The sequence below is a fragment of the Carassius auratus genome, unplaced genomic scaffold, assembly GCF_003368295.1.
Source record: "Carassius auratus strain Wakin unplaced genomic scaffold, ASM336829v1 scaf_tig00023947, whole genome shotgun sequence".
NCBI classification, from domain to species: Eukaryota; Metazoa; Chordata; class Actinopteri; order Cypriniformes; family Cyprinidae; genus Carassius; species Carassius auratus.
The window spans coordinates 185,881-207,180 of NW_020525304.1; the positions used below are offsets into that span (position 1 = coordinate 185,881).

Sequence of the window (21,300 nt, forward strand, 5' to 3'; positions counted from 1 at the left end):
GTGCTTGGACACAGAGCTCTGTGAACAGCCAGCCTCTTTTGCAATGACCTTTTGTGTCTTGCCCTCCTTGTGCAACAGGCACGTGCACAGGTAGGGCTCAACCTGTGCAGAGCACATGCCCTTTTTGCCCTTACACTCCGAAGTGCCCTTTTTTGGGTGGTGTTTTTTTTTTTAATTTATTTTATCAATGCTTTTGGTCACCCTTTACGTCTGTCTGTCTGTTTTACAAATATTTAGCAAATGAAAGTTCTTAAAACGAGCTTGTGTAAATCTTATTCGATCCTCAAGTGGTCAGTAAGCTGATAACTCCGCCCCCTCATAGCCAACACTTAAATAGCCTGTGCATACAGTAGCATTTCATCTTTTATAAAATGCGATTTTGGCCAAATGCATTTTACCACAGGAAAAACTGAGCACTCCGTCTATATAGCTACAAAAACTAGTTTGCAACCTGTAGATGAAAATGTAATGTGATACCGGCAGTCCCGCCGTCGCCGTTTTAATGACGGACAAAAAAAAATTAACATTTGCACACATTCGCTGGTCAAAAACTATATATTGATAAGTAATACAACAACATATCATTTGTTTTTACCATCGCAAAATCATAACAGGTGCGCACCCGCGCTGTTTCGTACTGGAACTTACACAAAGCGACGAGTGATCCTCGTCACCTAGATAACATATATTTCTAAGAAATTTCTTCTTTGATTTATGATTGCTGATACACTTAATTTATTAACATTTAGGCTAATCATGTTATGATATACTCTCCGCTCGTCCTCACATGTATAAAATGTAGTAAAACATGGTTTTACCACAGTAATGTAGTAGTAACTAAAAAAAAAATACAGAAGATCACTGTAAAATCTTTATATTTTATCATGCAGAATGTAATTCATGATTCATTCCAAGGCTTCATTTATTTGATCCAAAATACAGCAAAAACAGTAATATTGTGTAATATTTTTACAATTTTAAATAACTGTTTTCTATTTGAATATATTTTAAAGTGTAATTTATTTTTGTGATCAAAGCTGAATTTTGATACCAACAACGTTGAAAGCTCAGCTAAGATGAAGGTAAAAGCTGATCATAGCTGTATATGGATTGCCATTTTGAAATAAATTTAGTAGCAGAACAACTGCAAGCGGTTTTTAGTGCTGCAAATCCATTTATCCTTTGCTGAAATTTCTGCGTCTTCAGGGAGAGAGCACGTCATGGTTGCTTAGCAACGGCAGACATCCCAGGGGCGCTTCTGCCAGAGCGCTTTGGAAAGAAGGAGAAAGCGGCGCGACTAGCGTTTTCCGCGCGTTTTAGGCGCGTTATGTGAACGGCCCCTAACGCGTGTTCGAAACCCGTACCAACACAGACTTACTTTATTTTTTATTTTATCCTTACTTCAGCCGCTACGGGTGATCATACCAATAACTTGTAATCTTTACAAGAATATCAGAATCATGCAATGAGCAAGTCTGCCTTTATTAGACACTTAATAATATCACATCAGTTTGTACTTTTAGAATCGCCGAATCTGCTGCGGTCGTTCCATCACACCTGCAGCAGAGACCTGAACCAGGAAGTTGGTCACCAGATACAACTTTACCAGGTAACCAGTTAAACCGTAACACCGGAGAGCGCCAGGATGTTTTCCTCTGAGGTGCTCGTGCATCGCAGTTGTGCTGCCATGGTACACCATATCGGTTTTTCAAAGGGAACAAATGGCCATTTTATTTGGCCTCTGTTTGAATTATTCCCATACTTTTGATAACAGTGGTCTCTGTTTTTGTGATAGAATGCAACTTTCTCCATTCCCAGTATGCCATTACGCGAGATGTAAACAGTGTGACGCGATGAAGCACTACAGTCTATTCAACAGTGGTGTCAAAAGTACTGGCATTCATTACTCAAGTAGAAGTATAGATACTAGGGTTTAAAAAGACTTTTGTAGAAGTTGAAGTATCAACTCAAGCTTTTTACTCAAGTAAAAGTGTAAAAGTACTGGTTTAAAAAACTACTTAAAGTATAAAAGTAAAAGTAATGTAAGGGAACAAATGCCATTAAGAACAAAAGCTTAGGCCGCACCACAGGGGCCTATTGTGCACTACCCCACCGCCTCAAAAAACATTTTTCTAAAGGCCATAGGCCATAATGACTATAATGTTATATTAAAATGTTAATGTTGAAAAATTTGGGATGCACTAGGATTCCTGTTTCAGCCGCATATATGAAAATACAAAAATGGTGTGCACATCCCAAACATCCAATTAGGACGCAGGTGCAAGACAACTGAATGATATAGACAAATAAAGAAGTGAAGTCTGAACACTGAAAACTACTGCTCCAGAGGAATTTAATCAAGCAATGTTTCGACCTTCAGGTCTTCCTCAGCCGCATATATGCCCATTTAAAATGAACGCACTTTAGTACAATGCAAATACATTAAAGGACTAGAGATATGATGACTAGTTGCCAATAAGTATTGTTATGGTGCAAAAAGTCAAACTTCAGAGGCTTGTCATCAATAACTTTTAATGGAATGTTTATGTACATCCATGATTAGCTGCAGGAATCTGCGAGGGCAATGGACAAGAACATTGGTGCAGGCTTAGTAACAATTACACTTGTATGGTTGTCCATTTACAGTAAACATTATAGTGCTGTCAAAATGAATGATTAATCCAAGTGATTAATCAAAAACTAAAACTGAAAAAGAAATCATAATCCTGATACTTTCTTGATTGATAGCTTCTTGTATTTGGTACATACGTCTGCTATGTCCAGTGTTCGGGGGGTAACGAGTTACAAAGTTGGTATAGCCTACTTATCACAACATTGTCAATCGCATCGTCAATCGAAAACGCTAATTTATTAAAATGTCTCACTACCGAAATACGTACAGTAGCTTAATTTGTGGAGGACGAAGAAAAGGCACTCATTTGGTAAATGAGCCAGTGGGAAATAATAACTTTTAAGTAGGGTCCAGTGCCTTTTCAATACTTTTAAAACGGTACCGGCTCCTAAACGGTGCCTAAACCGATACTTTAAAAAAAAGAACCACAAAAAAACTATGGATAACTTTAAAGAACATTACAAATATTTAAAATAAATCCATAGCTTGTTGTGCAAGTTGTGCTTCCCTTAATCTAAGGCTAATAAATGTATTTCACAGTCTGGGTCATTATTTAATACAAAACCACACATAATGTTTCTACTGTATCTCGGTCAATCACTCTGATATTTAGTTAAGATGAGTGCTGTCGGTCACTGTCTTAAATCAGTTCTGTGAATTACTGTATGGTCATTCTTTATAAAGTAGCAACAATGTCGTTTTTAAAATACAGTACTGTGCAAAAGTCTTATGGAAAAAATAGTATTTTCTCCCCAAAAAGGGTTTTAAGCCATTTATTTATATCTGTAATGTGTCAGTAGGAAATATCAGTTTGCCATTAATTTTAATAGTAATCTAGTGCGATTTTGAATGCACAAGCAGTCTGACAACGGCAAAATGAATGTTTGGAAATGTAAACTGATATTTTCTACTGACACACTACAGCAAAATATATAAATAACTGTCCGAACACCATTCTTTTAAGTGAAAATACTAACGTGTCTAAGACTTTTGCACAGTAGTGTATATGTATAAAGTACGTATGATTAAATTAAGTATATTTAAATAAGTTTAATTAAAGTATGTGTTCGTTCATATGTGTTAAGGGCTAGGTTTTCGCTGGAGGAAACGGCTGTGGTTTGATGAGCGAAAACTTTACAGATGAGAAACCGACTGCTACCTCGTGACCTTTTGTAAACTGTATTTATGACAAAGAACTGCACAGATATGGATATTCTAACAATCTAAACACATACCTTGTGTCCTCTGTTTGTTTAAGTGCGCATGCGCTGCTCCGTTCGCGGTCTGCGCCTCTGCGGATTGAAGAGCGCGCTGAAAGACGGGAGGAGACGGTCTGACGCTGGTTTCATGTGAAATTTAAGCGGACTGACTCTGAGGCGATCGGATACCGGTTCCATACCCAACCCTACTTTTAAGAAATATATTTTTTGATAAACGAACCCAAAACTGTCTATGTCCTAGCTGGACTGTGATGTGATTTATGTCACGTGCAGGTGCGATGGATCGCGTACAGACCAATAGGGTGTCGGAATGGTATATGTTTATAGTTATCATCCAACCACAATCAAATTCACTCCATCCGGATGGCGCGATTTATCTGGATAGGTTTTTTTTTTTTTTTTTTGAATGATGACAAGCCGGAATGAAAACAATCCGGAATGAAATAGCAGTAACGAAGGCATTTTTAAAATGTAAGGAGTAGAAAGTACAGATACTTGCCTGAAAATGTAAGGAGTAGAAGTAAAAAGTCGGCTGAAAAATAATCACTCAAGTAAAGTATAGATACCCCAAATTTCTACTTAAGTACAGTAACGAAGTATTTGTACTTCGTTTCTTGACACCTCTGCTATTCAATGCTACATTCAGTGCAAGTGTGTGGCCCTCTATTCTACATTTGACTTGCTGTTTTCCAAAACATATTAATTTTTTATCCAGCACCAGCTGCAATCTTGTCAATCTTTTGTTCATTATCTGGCTCGGCTCGGTGTTCATCTTCAGTTCTCTCTTCGCAGCAGTTCAGTCAGTGTACTGTTTGAGTAAATGAATTACTCTGGGATATTGGTTTGGTTGAACTCAGAGTTAGTGTTAGCCACATTAAAAAAGTTAACAGCTTAAGTCATTTGTGGATTAATGCGTATTGGAGATGCAAACCGTTTAAAACGATTCAGTTCGATTTGGTGAACTGGTTCAAAAAGATCCAGTTACATCGAATGATTCGTCCGCGAACCGGATATCATTGAACTGCTTTGTTTTGAACTCTCTCACAACAGACACGGAAGAGAAGACAATGATGAATAAAGTCGTCGTTTTATTGCTATTTTTGGAACAAAATGTATTTTAGATGCTTAAAAAAAATTCTAACTGACCCTCTGATGTCACATGGACTACTTTGATGATGTTTTTCTTATCTTTCTGGACATGGACAGTATACCGTACACACAGTTTCTATGGAGGGACTGAGAGCTCTCGGACTAAATCTAAAATATCTTAAACTGTGTTCCAATGATAAACGGAGGTCTCACTGGTTTGGAACGACATGAGGGTGAGTCATTAATAACATAATTTAGATTTTTCGATGAACTAACCGTTTAATACTCCAAATGAAAAAAACAAACAAACAAAAAAACTGTTTTATATGGCTACATTTTATTTTGATTATCCTCTTAAACAATCAAAAAATAAGCAACTTTGCAACTACATGCCAACTAACTCTCATTAGAGTATTAGTATGCTCAAGAATTGTTGAATCTAGTATAATAGAATAAGTAGATGTACTTGCAAAGACACTTATATTCAGTTTATCTGTTGGTTGGCCATCAAAATAAAGTGTTAGCATAAGTTTAGCACAAATACTAATACAAAAACTCTAATGGGAGTTGTGGGTCACAGAATAGAACAAGGTGGGTCGCACAAAATCACTTTGCTGCAGCTAAATTTGCTTTTCAAAGACACACACACACTCACACAGTTCAGTCTAGGGCTGCACGGATGTGACGAGTGGGTCAGGGCCGAGAGCCGTGGAGTGATTGGGAAATGAGCGACACATGCTCCACTCACCGGTCTCGAGAACCACGGAGGAGATCGGAAGTATACAAAAGAAGAGCGACGACAGTGAAGGACGAGAGAGGACCAGGCCTGGGTTTCATTTTGTGTTTATTTTTTATTTGTGCGCGGCAGTCGTCTGCGAAAGGCTGTCGCGCTGTTTTGTGTTTATTTGGTTATTAAAACTTCGTTTGATTGTCCGCAGGTTTACAATTCCTTCCCGAAGGAGTCATCTAGGCGGTGGGCTGGAGTGAGTTCATCCGTCCCCCCGGCAACTCACTCCAGCCCACTGCCTCGAGCATCCCCGGCGGCAGACCCCTTCGCCTCCCACTCGATTGCACCGCGGATTCACCTCAGCGGCGAGGGATCTTCGGCAGTGCATCCCTCCTTCCTCCCGTGCTTCGGCACCAGTGTAACACATTAAAAACTTCACAACCACGAGAAGGAGGATGCGGGAACTGGGAACCCACTCATCACAACGACATACCCACCAACATTAATAATTAACTGCAAAATCCTTAGTGTGATTTTTGAAATTGCAATAAAGTCCACGTGCGTATTTTGAAGCGCAGGAGCACACGACTTGTAACTGTTCAGTGAAGGTCTCAGAGCAATGTCTTTAAAAGGTTCAATCGGTCCGCATTATTAAAAGAGAAAAAAAACTTGCTCACTTCAATACACTATATTCTGCATGAGATTGCATACACCAGAAAATTCTAATGTTACGAAAACAGTTTCAGGTAGGCCATGTTCATTCATTTCTATCATCCGTTTGAACTCTGCACTGTTTTCGTTCGGGAAACGGTTTGTAAAAAGCATTTCACATGTACAGGGTGAGCACAGCAGGGCACAAACCCAGGGTTAATTGTAACACTACAAGATGTAAACATTTTCACATAACAAAATGTACAAAAGTTCGCAATATTTCCTTGACGTATCATCTCTGTTTAGAGAAAAATTTGCAGAAGTTCAGAAATCTTTTGAAGATATTGCTGACAGGGCTGGACTGTGACAAAAAAAGGGCCCTGGCATTTTCGCTCAGACCGGCCCACCACAATCGGTCGGACATAACCAACCAGTACACCCTGTAGATATGCATATATACCGTTCAATTCCCAAAAACCCCTACAAAGCTGAGAACTAAGTGCAAGTGGACCAGTGTATTCACTCTCTCTTGACTGACTCCCTGGTGATAAAAGTTTCTCTCCTCCACTGCTAACTCAACCTGGCTTGATTATACATAAGGACAGAGATAGAGTTGATCACAGTTATTTGGAAGAGTTATTAAAAGTACACGTAGTAAGGATCCATTTTGGTTATAGAGTCATGTTTTCTTGAAGAGCAGGATTTCAAGATGGACAATGTGCTCCATGTTATAAAAGCTAGTTAATCCTTTAGAACATAATAGAATGTGGATGTAGAATACTGCTAATTCTAAAAATAAATGTTTTTTTGTTTTTTTTCAATGAACCAGACAGCAGAAAAACTAGTTTACAATTGCAAGTATAGGCTACTTTGTTTTAAGGAGCACAAACCCCTCTTTAATATGACACCAAACAACATTTACCTCTCATTGTTGAGATACTTCCCATAAAAAAAGAAAAACAAACTATACTAACAAATTACTCACACAATAATAATAATATATATGATATTCATATTATTCACTCACCGTTAATATTGCATATTAATGATGTTTTGAAATTCATTAGAAACATGAGAAAATATCTACTTCGTTGAATATACAGCTAAACAAAAATATACAGCTTTCAAAATGCAGAGCAGGTTTTAACCCCCAAAAAATCATGCGTTAGCTACCTCTCTTCCAACTTGTAACTCGTCGTGGGCACTTTGACACAGCCATTTTGAGTAATAATTAAAATAATCAAATGGTCATAATAATAATAATAATCATTTTAAGTTTTTCTAGAGAAGGGCCGTACGGCCATTATGGGTTTTAAAGGGTTAACATTAGAATAGTCAGCCGAAGTTGCAATTGAATAAGTTAACTCTGCTAACCTAGCTACAAAAATAATGCAAAATAGCTTATGCTGTGTTATTTGACTTTAGCTGACTGAATAGCTAGTGCAGTAAGTGACAATCTGACAGACTTATAATAGTGACAATGATTGTGTTGTCTTATTTTAATACCGGTAATCATTAATTTAGGTAACGTTAAATCATCACACTATCCTACTGCACCCGCCCTGATTAACACTTCCTCCCCTGTTAAATCATGTGGCTACCATGCTTACCGTTTCAAGAACACTCTCCTGCTCACTCTGTCCCTCCTTGACTTCACTATCAGGCCGGTGACACACTGGATGCGTGGCGCAAGCGTCTCAGCCGCGTGGCGTGTCGGTTTTTAATTCGGCTCCCATGTTAACAGGTTAGAGCTTACAGACCGCCTGCGTGAGACGCGCGGCAAACGCTTGCTTGCTAGAAATATAACCAACGCCTATTTTTACCGCGACACGCGCGTGTGTTGGAAGCTTTTCCAGGCTAAATATAATAGGAAAATGTGTTTAAATGTAATTTTGTACACAAATAAATATGAATTCCTGATATTTTGATATTTGAAAGTCTATAGGTTGACATAAATTCAGATATAAATGTAATAAAAAAATAATAATAATAATTATCGATTTTCAAATATTGCACCTGTCAAACATAATCTATTTCGACGTCAATACTTTTGACGGTGTCCTTTATCAGTAGGCGTAGGTGTAGGTGTGTAGAAAAAAGTATATATTGTTGTAATGAAGACATGAGCCTGGTCTGTCAACGGTCTCCCTCTACAGCAGCAGCGCGCCAGCGCCGCGTCAGGCACTCTTCTGGTGTGTAAAGACACAGAATCCGCCACGCTTCTGGGACGCTTCTGGGACGCTTCAGACACGCGGCGCTCACGCCACGCAGCCAGTGTGTCACCGGCCTTAATCTTGCAGAGACGGCGAGCTTGAGCGGGGAGTTCTTTGTCGTGAGTGAGCAGGAATAAGGAGTAAGTAGCAAGTAAGAGCAAGAATAAGTATTCTGATTAATAATTTTGTATAGTATTTTAAAATGTAACGCCAGTACGCCATATTAAGTTAATTGCCTGCGAGCTTCTCTTCCTGTCTGTACGGTAATGCGACAGAGAGTCGAGTGGTTATGACGCAATCGTTAGCCTATTTTTTACAAAAACTGTTTATATGGGGCCATAATGTAACATAGAAGGTAATGGAGCCCTTTATACATTGTCGTGTATCTTTAGAAATAAATAATGGACAAACGGAGTCTTTAAACGCCTCAGATGTAAAGTTATTCGCTGTCAAAGTGACGCCAAAATGAATGGGAGTCAATGGGAATGCTAACGCAAGTGAAGTTCTGCTACAAGATGTCAGCCCCCACCCGACTTCAACATCCGGTCGAGTTCCTTGCCCCCTGGGCCTAATAGCTAATAATAATAATAATAGTTTATTAAAAAACACAGAAACTCTGTCTACAACCCACCACTACAAATATCTACAACCCACCAAAATAAAAGTTTGGTCTAACTCAAAGAAATCATGTAAGAAATTGCACAGTAAAATATTCTTAAAAAAGATATACTAAAACATTATTTTAAAGGAATATCACAGAAGTTTTCATCGATGTTTTAATTTAAACTTGCCAAAACAATAACACCATTTTTTTTTCAAGAACAATTTCTAAAAGTACATTTGTATTTGTTCCTATAATGTTTATTTATTTATTATTATTGTCAGCTAATAAAACCTATGCTTCAGGGACCATATTCATATAACATCTAAGGCTAAATGTAGCTCTTGACTGGTTTGAGTTAGATGGTGATTAACACTAAACAGTAGAAAATCAGTTGAGTCTCCCCAGCTATAAATGTCATTGGCTGTTAAAGTTGTGTTGTGTTTCTTATAATAAATTGACATGTTGATTACACATCTTTCATAATGCTCTCAATTACATGTCGATGCATACTGTATGCATTTGTGAGTGTGGTGGTGCTGATGGAGTAACGGTCAGGGACAGGGACATGTTTGTTCTGTGTAAAGTGGGCTACAAAAGTTAATATAGCGTATACATATACTATTTTTCAGGAAACTGTGATAACTGTGACTAAATTCAGTATATATACATCTGCCATATGTTGCCACCCCTCAAAAATTCCTGGCCCCTTCTTGCCACCCCATCAATATTTTTCTAGATCCGCCCCTGCTTGTGTCTATATGAAGAGTTCAGATGCAAAAGCCTCTAAGTGCCATCTGAAATTTTCATCTAAAATTAGGATTTTTATCAGGCTCCTATATTTATGTTCAGTTATTTCACTTTCATAGCCTGGAAAAGGACCTGCACATTGTATTTAAAGCAAAATGACTTAACCTAAGCATAGGAGCTTGATAAAAATCCTAATTTTAGATGAAAATTTCAGATGGCATTTAGAGGCTTTTGAATCTGAACTCTTCATATATAACCTATAAGTTACTAATTTGACTTTGTTGTCGATTGATTAGATGATCGATTTTGATTGATTTTCCACGATGTTTAAGCTGCATTTAACATTAACTTAGCAGCTAATGTTACTTGTATTTGCTAGCACTAGCTATAGGGATGCAAACAGCGCGCTTTTCGGCGCCCCCCTCTTTTTTCACGTCAGTTTGGGTGACAAAGTCATCTGAAGCCATTCCATAGCTTAATGTGAGGGACATAAGTCTATTTACATCATTAAAGTTTACAGAAACTCATTTTCCCTCCTCTGCGGCTGTCAAAAGATGCCATCGTGGCAGCAGCTGTGAGTGCCAGGTCTCAGTATATTTTCCTGCTTTTTTGTCCTTAGCCAATCACATGCCTGATTTATTTAACCATCACAAAAATAAATTTCTGGCTCAACTAAATGTCATCCAGTTTTTATTATTATTATTATTTAAAACGAGACACATCTGTTTATTATAATTGTTTACCTATTTCACAATTATTTTAATCTCAAAACTGTTTTAGATAGCTCTGCTTTGCTTCTTATGCTTTTCTAAAAATGTGCTGGACTGTGCTCCGTTCTCGCTGATACACACGGAAGGATCATGAATGCATTTTCTGCAACAAAACACAGCTGCGCAGATTACAGTTCACTGGAGTGAACCTGTTTCACGTTTTTATGGACACTACATTACATTACACTATTTTAACGTCTGTAAACAAGAATTTAAACATAAAAATTAGTAGTGAAAATTTTTTATTTTTCTTAAATACTTAATTTCTGTCATCAAACATTTAAGTAAGATTTGGCTTAATGTCAACCGTTTATATATATATATATATATATATATATATATATATATATATATATATATATATATATATATATATATATTTTTTTTTTTTTTTTTTTTTTTTTTTTTTTTTTTGCTGGGTCGTGAAATAGATTAAAAAGTTTGGGAACCACTACTCTAATGAGCCCTAGTTGATATGTAGTTGCAGAGTTACTTATCAACGGTTGTCTAAAGGGTACCATCAAAATAATTATATTACAATAAAATAGTTCAAAGCAAATGTGTCATATTACACATTCATGTGATCTGATATCTGATCTTATGGTTGTTTGAGAGAAAAAAATTTTTATTATTAATATTATTATTACTACTTATTAGTGGTATTTGACCGCTTCAAGTAAAGTAGCATCCGGAAAATGGCAAGAAATTAGTTTTATAATACCTTATAACTATGAGAAGTATAACCCATTGTAAAAAGTTGATGCAACATGTTTGTTATAAATCATTATACTCTTAAAAGCTATAACCACAAATAAGTAAATATTATAATATATTAAAACTTTTCTTATGAATACTCATTAGATGATACAACATATTATATATATATATATATATATATATATATATATATATATATATATATATATATATATATATATATATATATATATATTTTTTTTTTTTTTTTTTTATAAATCATTATGCCTTAATTATAATGCCTTAAGAATACCCTAATAATGTATTATAAACACAGGCTTCATAGAAAGTGTTACCAAGAGTGCTTCTAAAGTTACGCACCTTCTTGTTGTATTCATACCACACCAGATGCAGCTAACAGCCCCATATATAGGTCAAAGTATTTCTAGTTGTTAAGGATTTAGTTATGTTTTATATATATATATATATATATATATATATATATATATATATATATATATATATATATATATATATATATATATATATATGGTTTTAAAAATTTTCATATTTAAATGATTTGTAGAGTTGTCTTTTCTGAATGTGTATCGTGTTTAATTGTTGGATTTTGGGGTTTTATTTGTTTATACGTTTGTGGTAACCAGGTCTTTTATTTTAAAATTCTTCCACTTAAGTGGATATATATTGTGGCGTGCTCAAAGCATTGTACATTGTATCATGGTCGATTCATTTAAAGGCATACGGTTAAAGAGAACTTCAAGGATTTAGCTCCTGGTTTGAGTGGAGAATAAGGTAAAATTGACTTTGTTATGTGTATTGTTTTGGATTTCTTGCTTTATGTAATGTACACAGCAAATTTCTGGAGTTGAAAATTTAGATCTGATTAAACAACCCCACAAACAGCATCAGCAGCTCCACTTATTAATAACCAGACTGACTTCATTTCTGTCAGACGTCTACAGAAGATCTTATTGAGAATGAACTAAGGTTTAGATGTTGATTTATTGTTTCATTTGAAGTAACCATGTTAGAGATCAGTGTTTGCTTTAGTTGGGCTCTTGACCCTTGATTTCTGTCTTAGTCTTTTCTCTGGCTGTTATAACCGTGTGTTTCTAAAACACATTTGTTGTAACTCAAAAGCCCAGAAGAAATGCCATCAGGTGTTAACCTGTAATTAGTAGAAGTGATTCTAGTAAAAGTGAGATTAAGAGCCAGTGATTCTGTGATAATCAGTTAATATAAAAATGACTTTCTAAACTTTTGTACACATACATTTTTCTTCTATGCCAGTAACTGGTCAAACACAGACATCAATAATCAGAATATGAACCTCTACAATGGTGACGAAAAACATGCTGCAATGCATGCTGGGTACTATTGTAGTACAAAACTCATCCATGGCTCCCAGCATGCTCTGCAGCATTTTTCTTTTATGGTCACCATTGTTGAGGTTCATATTCTGATTATTGATGTCTGTGTGTGACTGTTAGACACCATACCAAACTGTTTGGAAAATCAGTCATATTAACTGATTATCACAGAACCACTTCCTCTTAGAATCACTATTATGATAATAAATCAAATTACACAACACCTATTTCATCAGAGATTAGACTCTGTACAGTTCAATAATTGATGATTCCCATCTCCGATATAAAGTATAACAACCTACACCTAGGTACAGGTTAACACCTGATTGCTTTTCTTCTGGGCTTTTGAGTTACAACAAACGTGATTTAGAAACACACGGTTACAACAGCCAGAGAAAAGACTAAGACAGAAGTCAAGGGTCAAGAGCCCAACTAAAGCAAACACTGATCTCTAACATGGTTACTTCAAATGAAACAATAAATCTACATCTAAAACTTAGTTCATTCTCAATAAGATCTTCTGTAGACGTCTGACAGAAATAAAGTCAGTCTGGTTATTAATAAGTGGAGCTGGTGATGCTGTTTGTGGGGTTGTTTAATCAGATCTTGAGAGATTTCATGTATTTTATTTCAGTTGATTTCATCTAAGGCTGTGTCTGAAGTCAGTTGTAGTAGTTCTTGTGTTTCTCTTTTCTTCAGTGATTCTGTTTGTTAACATCAGCTGTTCATCACTAATTAACAATCAGCACTTAGTTAATCACTTAATTACTTAAATGCAAAGTTTTAAAACTTACATGGTTTAAATCAAGGCAATCTATTTACTTAAACGGTTTGAGTAAAGTTTACTTATCGGGTTTTACAGTGCTATTTCTTTTGTCTGTTTTCTTAATTGCAGAATATTTATCATGTGCATCCAGTCCTTCGTGCTGTCTTTGCTGTAAACTGGGTTAAAGGGACAGAAGTGAGAGACTTATTTACCCTCATTTGATAAAACTGTTTTGAAAAAAAAAAAAAAAAATTAACATTTAGAAATTTCTAGAATCTCTGTTTCGGGTTTTTTATTAGTGTAAAAACTTTTCCAAAATAAAAAAGTAAGTACGTGAAATCTTCACTTATTTTTCAACAGATCTTGAAGTGTTCCTGTAGCTCAGTGGTAGAACATTGCATTAGCAAGCACAAGTTTGGGGGGTTCAATTCCCCGGGAACACATGATAGGTGAAAATTGTTAGCCTGAATGCACTGTAAGTCGCTTTGGATAAAAGTGTCTGCTAAATGCATTAACTGAATACTATTTAATTAAAATTTTACTCAATAAAATGTACTTATTATTATTATTATTTTTTTTTACTTAACTTAGTTAAGTAGATTTACTTAATTTCCAAATGTGTTAAATTTACTTGAAAAATGCTTGTGCAAAAACTTGCCAAATAAAAATTAAGTAAATTTACTTATTACTTTTTTCAGTGCATAGAGGTGGATGAGGATGTATTCCCAGAACTTGCAACAACCAAAGAAATGTGTTTTATCATCCACACTGATGATGGTAGGACATTAAAAGAATGTTTGTTTTGTTTTATAGATATTTTCTGAGTTTGTGTCTTGACTCAGAGACAAACATGTCTGCATTTCAGAACTTCTGTTTACTGAAACATCCAAGAATTCTGCTGACTTCTCAGACCTGACAGAGTTTGGTGCCTCTTCAAATCAGACAGAATATGTTACGCTCACTACTTGTGGTTAGCAGAGATATATATAATGTGATTATTTGGTCTGACCCTGGATATATCCACTATGGTACATAAGAGTTTTGCTGAAGCAACTCTTCGATTGTATATGCCTTATACTGTGTTTTTGTGATCTTCAGATTTGGCTGTCCTGCAGCAAGGGGTTGTTGAAGGACCCTCCTCCCCAAGTCTGACAGATACATTGTCTGTGTCAAGCAGATTAAGCAGCAGTGATTCTGGATCTCAAATGCTTCAACCTTTAACGGACAGTTTCAGTGCAAGAAATGTCATTTTTCTTTACTTCCATACAAATAGATCTTATGCTGTAGACATAATGTTGTAAAAGAAATGCATTTTGAAAGTATTCAATGGTATGTATGGTTATTTGATTAAGATTAATGTTTTTGTTTTAAAAAAGTCCAAGTGTGGTTGTAATTTTTCTAAATGTTTTCTTTTAGAATATAAAGCAAATTCTTACTTCAAAGACAGCAGGGATGACTGTGATCAAAGAGTTTGAAGACACTGGGAGTTTGAAAGATTCCACAAGGCGGTTAATGGTGAACATAATTGTAGCTCACATGCATGAAAAAGAAGGGTAAGAACCTTCAAGACCTGGCTTTATCATTAAAAAAAAAAAAAAATCAAACAAGAGTTTCATCTTTGCAGGAGAACTGTTAGTAAAGCAACAAAGGAGTTCCATGCCCTTGGGATTGTGTCCCTGTTCCCATCTTTGAAAGACCCATACTCTAAAAAAGGATATGTAAGTTTGCCTACCGAACCATAAACATCTTATACGCTCTTGAGTCACTGTAATTGTATTATTTTGTCTAACATAAGATACTGCTTCCTCCCAGGAACATTTCTATGACATTCAGAGCAACAAAGGCTTTCTTGAGTGGCGTATAAAGACCGTGCAACGTAAATCCAGAACCATCTCTGCATCACAGAGCAAAGTGGAGCTAAAAGGAGGTCCTACATTATCAAGAACGATTGGAACTATAGATGACCAGCGAATGGGAGATGAATGTCTGGAAGCTGTGTCTCTCCTCAATCACACAACTGACCGTGACTTAGTGTTCCAGAAGATGAGAGAAACTTTCCACCTCCGTCAGCAGATTCTTCACAACCCACAGCGCTCAGCTGATGTACTACAAATGTTTCCTCGTTTCTTGGACGTCAAAGGACTGGTAAATATTAAATAAGAATATGAAATTTTATAAAAAATATTATGTTTCATTATATGTTTAAACGGTTGGCTTTTGTTTTTTAATTAGATTTTGCAAGACTTCTCACTAATGTTTGGAGCAGAGGTTGCTTCAAGGTTTCTGGAAAAATGGAACACCAGTTTCAAAGAAAAAGTCATCCAGGAGGCCAGGAACCTTAAAGAGACTGCTCTCCTGAAACAGCATCTGAAAGCTGTACTGAAAGAAGGATCTGATACTACTGATGATCCAGGTACAGTCATCGTTAAAATAGTAATATTTTTACTTGAATCAATTAATCTTCTGGTTAAAGTTTTTATTGATTATTTCCCCAAAAAAATGTATTTCCAAAAGTCTGCTAAAAACACAACACAGTTATTTCTTAAAATTTAGTCTATTACAAAAGCTCATCAGTAAATTCATGCTTTGTGAATGCTGTTCATAACTACTTGAATTAAAAAAAGTGATGCGTGGAAAAGTCACCTTGGCTTTGGATATGTACAGGATGAAATTTAGAAATTTAGTTTGCTCTCCATCACACAACTAATAACTACCCCACTAATAGTTTTTACTTGTAAATTACACAATCCACGCTGTTAACTTACTTCAAATTGTAGACTGGTTTGAAATAACTACTGTTATTTTCTGTCTCCAGAATGGGACAGTGACAAGGCTTCTCTATTTGTCCTGCTTCATCTTCTTACTCCACAACCAGCTGGAAGAAAGCGGCCCAAGAAGATCAGTGTTGGAGAGGCAACAGATCATCTGGTCAAATTTCACAAGGTTTGTTAAGACTATCCTATTCCAAATATTGTACTTGATGCCTATTTTTTTTTTTTTTTACAAATTGTTTATAAAGGGGACATTTATTGTTATGTTTCAGTCATGCCAAAGCCTTGATGATCATCTCCTGACAACTGAAGGAAACCCTCAGCCATATCTTCTCGCCTCAGGGACTTCAAAAGCACAGGTTTCCACCTTTTACATTGTCTTGGACAGAAAAGTTCTGCCTTGTCAATCATGTACATCCTTGGGTGCCTTTGATGAGCTGTTCAAGTCCCATTTTGTTTTCAGTGTGAAGTATGATGATGCTCTGTCCAGTCTGTACACATTTTTGCAGACAACTGTGTACAATATCGATATAAGTACAACTGAGGAAACTCCAAGGGTCAAAGAGCTAAGAGCAAGACTGTTGAACAAGCACTAATTGTCTTAACCAAAATGTTAAGTTGTTTCCTCTGCACTTCATCCTTTTGTTCAGCTTTGCTTTTGTTCAGGCACCTCAAACTAATTCATGGAATGTATCCTGGGAAAAATCTAAGACTGAAATGTGGTCAAGCAGATTGTTGCTTGCAGTTCTCTAGTTATTCTGGATTTAGGAGACATCTCATTAAGATACATTCTTCAGTTGGTGACAAATGTGACCCTCATGAGACCCCTTCCAGTTATGAAAGTGAAGAACAAAATTCTCATACCTTAAATGATGAAATACCTTCTACTTCATCCCAGTGCCAAAATTTTGAAGCAGTCCCTTCAGTATTTACTCACAAGAAAGATATGTGTGCGTCCATTATAGCAAAACTCATGGCAAGTGGTGTACCAAATACTGTAGTTCTTTCGACAATTGAAAATTTGGAGGAATTTGTTGAAGATTTGCATTCAAATATTAAGGACCATGTCTTAAACTTACTACCAGGTAACAATCCATCAAGACCAGCCATAGAAGAGTTATTTAAAAGTTTGGACAACCCTTTCAGCCAATTGAACTCCGATACCAAATGGAAAAAGTATTTCAGAGACAAATGGGGAGTAGTAGACCCAATTGAACTGCGCCTTGGTGTTAGGTATGACACCAGACGAAATAACAAAACTGGAACTTATGAACAAGTTCCCGTTAATGATAAATTCATATATATTACAATTTTGAAAACATTCCAGTTCATTTTCAGAAATGAAAACATTTGTGAGATGATGCAAACATGTACTCAGTCTGACATATATGAAGACTTCTGCGATGGTAGCTACTTTAAAAATCGTCCTTTATTTTCGACAAATAAGTTTGCTCTCCAAATTCAATTATACTATGATGAGTTTGAATGTGCAAATCCTCTTGGTTCCAAAAAAGGAATTTCATAAAATTGGTTGCCTTTACTTCATTCTTAGAAATCTTGCTCCAAAGGTGAATTCTGCCCTCATGAACATCCATTTGGTATATTTGTTCCATGCCCAAGATGTTAAGAAATATTGATGAAATACTGAAACCTTTAATAAGCGACTTGAAAATATTAGAAACTGTTGGGATTGCTGTTCCATTTGCTGAACAACCTGTATGTGGCACACTTGCTCTCATTACTGGTGATAACTTAGGTATGCATAGCATTCTTGGGTTCTTGGAATCATTTAGTGCAAATTATTTCTGTCGATTTTGCTTAATTGATAAATCTTCAGCTCAGTCAGTTTTCTCAGAGGATGACCCAAGTTTGACTTTAAGATCACCAGTACTAAATGATCAGCATTATGCCAGTTTGGTAGATGATCCAACACTAACCTCTTCTTTTGGCATCAAGAGGAAAAGCATGCTCAATACTTTGCATTATTTCAATACTGGGGAAAACTATGCTGTCGATATCATGCATGATATTTTGGAAGGGGTTGGTCAATATGAGATAAAACTGCTTTTTGAATATCTGATTGAACATTTCATCTCTAAAGAAAGCTTATTGAACAGGACATATGCTTTTAATTATGGCTATATGGAAACTAAAAACAAGCCCACAAATATTAATCTTGACTGCGGAGGACATGGAATAGGCTTAAATGCATCGCAAACACTGTGTTTAGTCACAAACATACCTTTGATATTTGGTGACCTGGTACCAGATGATGATTTGCACTGGTGCTTGTTGCTCTTGTTGTTGAACATCATAAATATTGTGTTCTCTTACTCAATCACTGAAGGGATGACCGTTTATTTAAAGCACCTTATTATCGAACATCATAAACTCTTTAAAGAACTGTTCCCATTCAAAAACTTGCTTCCAAAACATCATTTTATGGTCCACTACCCAAGGTGCATTAGAAAGATCGGACCACTCATTCATATCTGGACCATGAGATTTGAAGCGAAACACAAGTTTTTTAAAGATTCTGTGAAGAACTTAAAAAATTTGACAGTTTCGCTTGCAAATAAACACCAGTTTGCAGTAGCATATCATTGGGAATGCTCGTCTTTAAAGACAGTTGAGTCTGGTCTAGTCAAAATGTGTTCACTTGAGACACTTGAATTTTCAGAAAATATAACTGAATCTCTCCATGTTGATTCACAAGCCAATGTCAATCTCACAAAGTGGGTAAGATGTTGTGGTGTTGAGTATCGTGTTGGACTCTTTGTTTGCACGGGAACTGATGAAAACATGCCAGTTTTCAGCAAAATAACCTCAATCATTTTACACAATGGTAAAGTGATTTTTGTTTTGATTGAGCATGAAACATTTTTCCATGATCACTTCCATGCTTTTCAAGTGAGTGAAAACCTACCAAGGAAGGTACTGGTTATAGAAAGGGAAAGATTAAGACATTTCAAATCTTTTGATGACCAAATGTCATATGGGTGTGATTCACAATTTTATGTTGTATGGTCCAGAGAGTTGTATTATCTGATTTCTTATTTAAATGAGTTCACTGAATTGTCACTTCATCTGATGTATAAGTGTCTACCTCAGGTTACACAATCCTGCACTACTTTTTTTTAATTTATATATATATATATCCTGCCGGCTTGATTTTATATAATGCAGTGATGTGTTGACAATCTTTTATAAAATTTTACTAAGCAGTTTTATTTGGCACTCTGTTAGATGCCTACATGTATTAAATTTAAACATTTTGCTGTTAGATTTTACTGTATTTTATGACTGCAGTTAATTTCAAAGTGTGTCCATGCATGGAATTTCTAAAGCTAATGTATGGATTTGCTTAAATAAAAGCAGTTAGTGAAGAGAATGGCATTCAGTGTAGTCATTTTCACATAAAACATTAAATATTAACTCTAAGAAGTGTAAAATTGAATATTTTTAAGTGTTGATTTTAACACTGGTAAAGGAGTTCATATTTAATTCAATTTCAGAGTTACAGTTACTCACTGTAGGATTAGTATTTTTACTCCAGAAAGTGTTGCATTTTAACTCTAAAAAAAGTGTTAAAAATTCAACTCCAAAAGCAGAGTTATTTTAACACTGTGCTGGAGTCTATTTGATGGTCACGCATGTACACTCAGATTGAGTTGATTTTAACTACCAGGGAGTTTATTCCAAAGACCAGAATTTGCTGTGTAGTAATGGTTATTTGTTTGCATGAAGTTAGGTGTGTTAAACTGTTGTTTTATTAGTTTGTGTTTGATTTGATGTATGTTTATTTCATAGTTTATTTATATTATATTATGTTTTGTTTGTTTTCTTCATACAAAGCTCTTACGGTGATTTGTGATGTCTTATGGCATTTAATGGGGATTACTGCAAATCTACAGTGACAGATCTTTAATAAAGCTAATTATGAATCATCAGGAAAGAGTTCAACATTTTAAGCCAGGAAGCTACACTAGTGGTGGTTTATACTGTTTTTAACTGGCATACTATTTGTAATAGTGCAGTAAATATGTTTTTTTCTTGCAACTCAAGCACACATCCATTCAGCAACACAGATCTATATGTACATTAGAAATTATTCAGTCAAGTCAATAAGAAAAAGTGCATTGCATTACCTGTAGAGAGGGTCACTGGTGTGACGGCTGTAAAGCTGGTGTTAACGCTGCTAACATCTGAAAGTTTGGATGAATAGTGATTAATAAACAGAGACACAAATATCATGAATGTGTAGAAAGAGCTGATGTAAAAATAATTACCTGCACAGTATGCATAATTGCATCCAGTTGGACGAACCAGCTCATAGACATAATAGTTGCCTGGACAGGCTTTGACTTTAATGGGGTAAGACCCCAAATAGCAGCAGTAATTGTTCCAGTAACCACAGACATCTCGACTGACGACTCCATCCTGAACTGTTGGGTGTCCACCACGAATCCACAGTGCAACATCAGTGCCACAGCTGTACTGAGCAACACATGTGTCTGGGATGTGAGCGCTCATGTTGTTAATGAAGAGACGATACCAGCTCCAGGAGACTGAGGTGTCACACCTTCTGACTGAATCATGTGTATTATTGGTGGCTCTCCATGGATTGTCCAGCACAGTGTAGTTGTAGCAGGGGTCAGGCAGAGTAGCTGTTAAGAAAATATTACAAGAAATTAGTATGTTTCTGAAAAACATGTTGTTATTATGTAATGTTATTAGCAGATAAAGTTTTGTCCCACTTTATATTAGTTTTCCTTAACTACTATTTACTGTTTTGCTGTTTATACTATTTACTATTTAATACTATTTAGATTTAAATAATTTAATAGTCAGACCAACAAAATTACCCCAGATAATATACCAAGTCAAACATAGCTGTCTGAACAAAGATTTTCATATTTTTTTAATTTTAAGCTTTGTGAGTTCCTGTGTAGCCTACTATAACAGACTCTGATACTAGGTTGTTAAAAAAATATTTTTCAACATATTTTACATTACTACAACA

The 21,300-nt window shown here is 35.8% G+C and overlaps 1 protein-coding gene and 1 long non-coding RNA gene across 2 annotated transcripts in view; one reads left to right on the forward strand and one right to left on the reverse strand.

The window, feature by feature from the left end:
* Positions 1 to 20,810, reverse strand: part of LOC113078025 (adhesion G protein-coupled receptor E3-like) — a 60,114-nt gene extending 39,304 nt beyond the window's left edge. Inside the window, exon 1 of the mRNA XM_026250306.1 lies at positions 20,426 to 20,810. Within this exon, the coding sequence (XP_026106091.1) occupies positions 20,426 to 20,810 (385 nt within the window). The remainder of the gene's footprint in view (positions 1 to 20,425) is intronic.
* LOC113078021 (uncharacterized) lies at positions 14,979 to 15,396 on the forward strand. The gene is made up of 3 exons (XR_003281447.1): positions 14,979 to 15,059; positions 15,131 to 15,224; positions 15,319 to 15,396. It is a non-coding gene; the product is annotated as an uncharacterized LOC113078021 (long non-coding RNA).
* Positions 20,811 to 21,300: the final 490 nt, after the last annotated feature.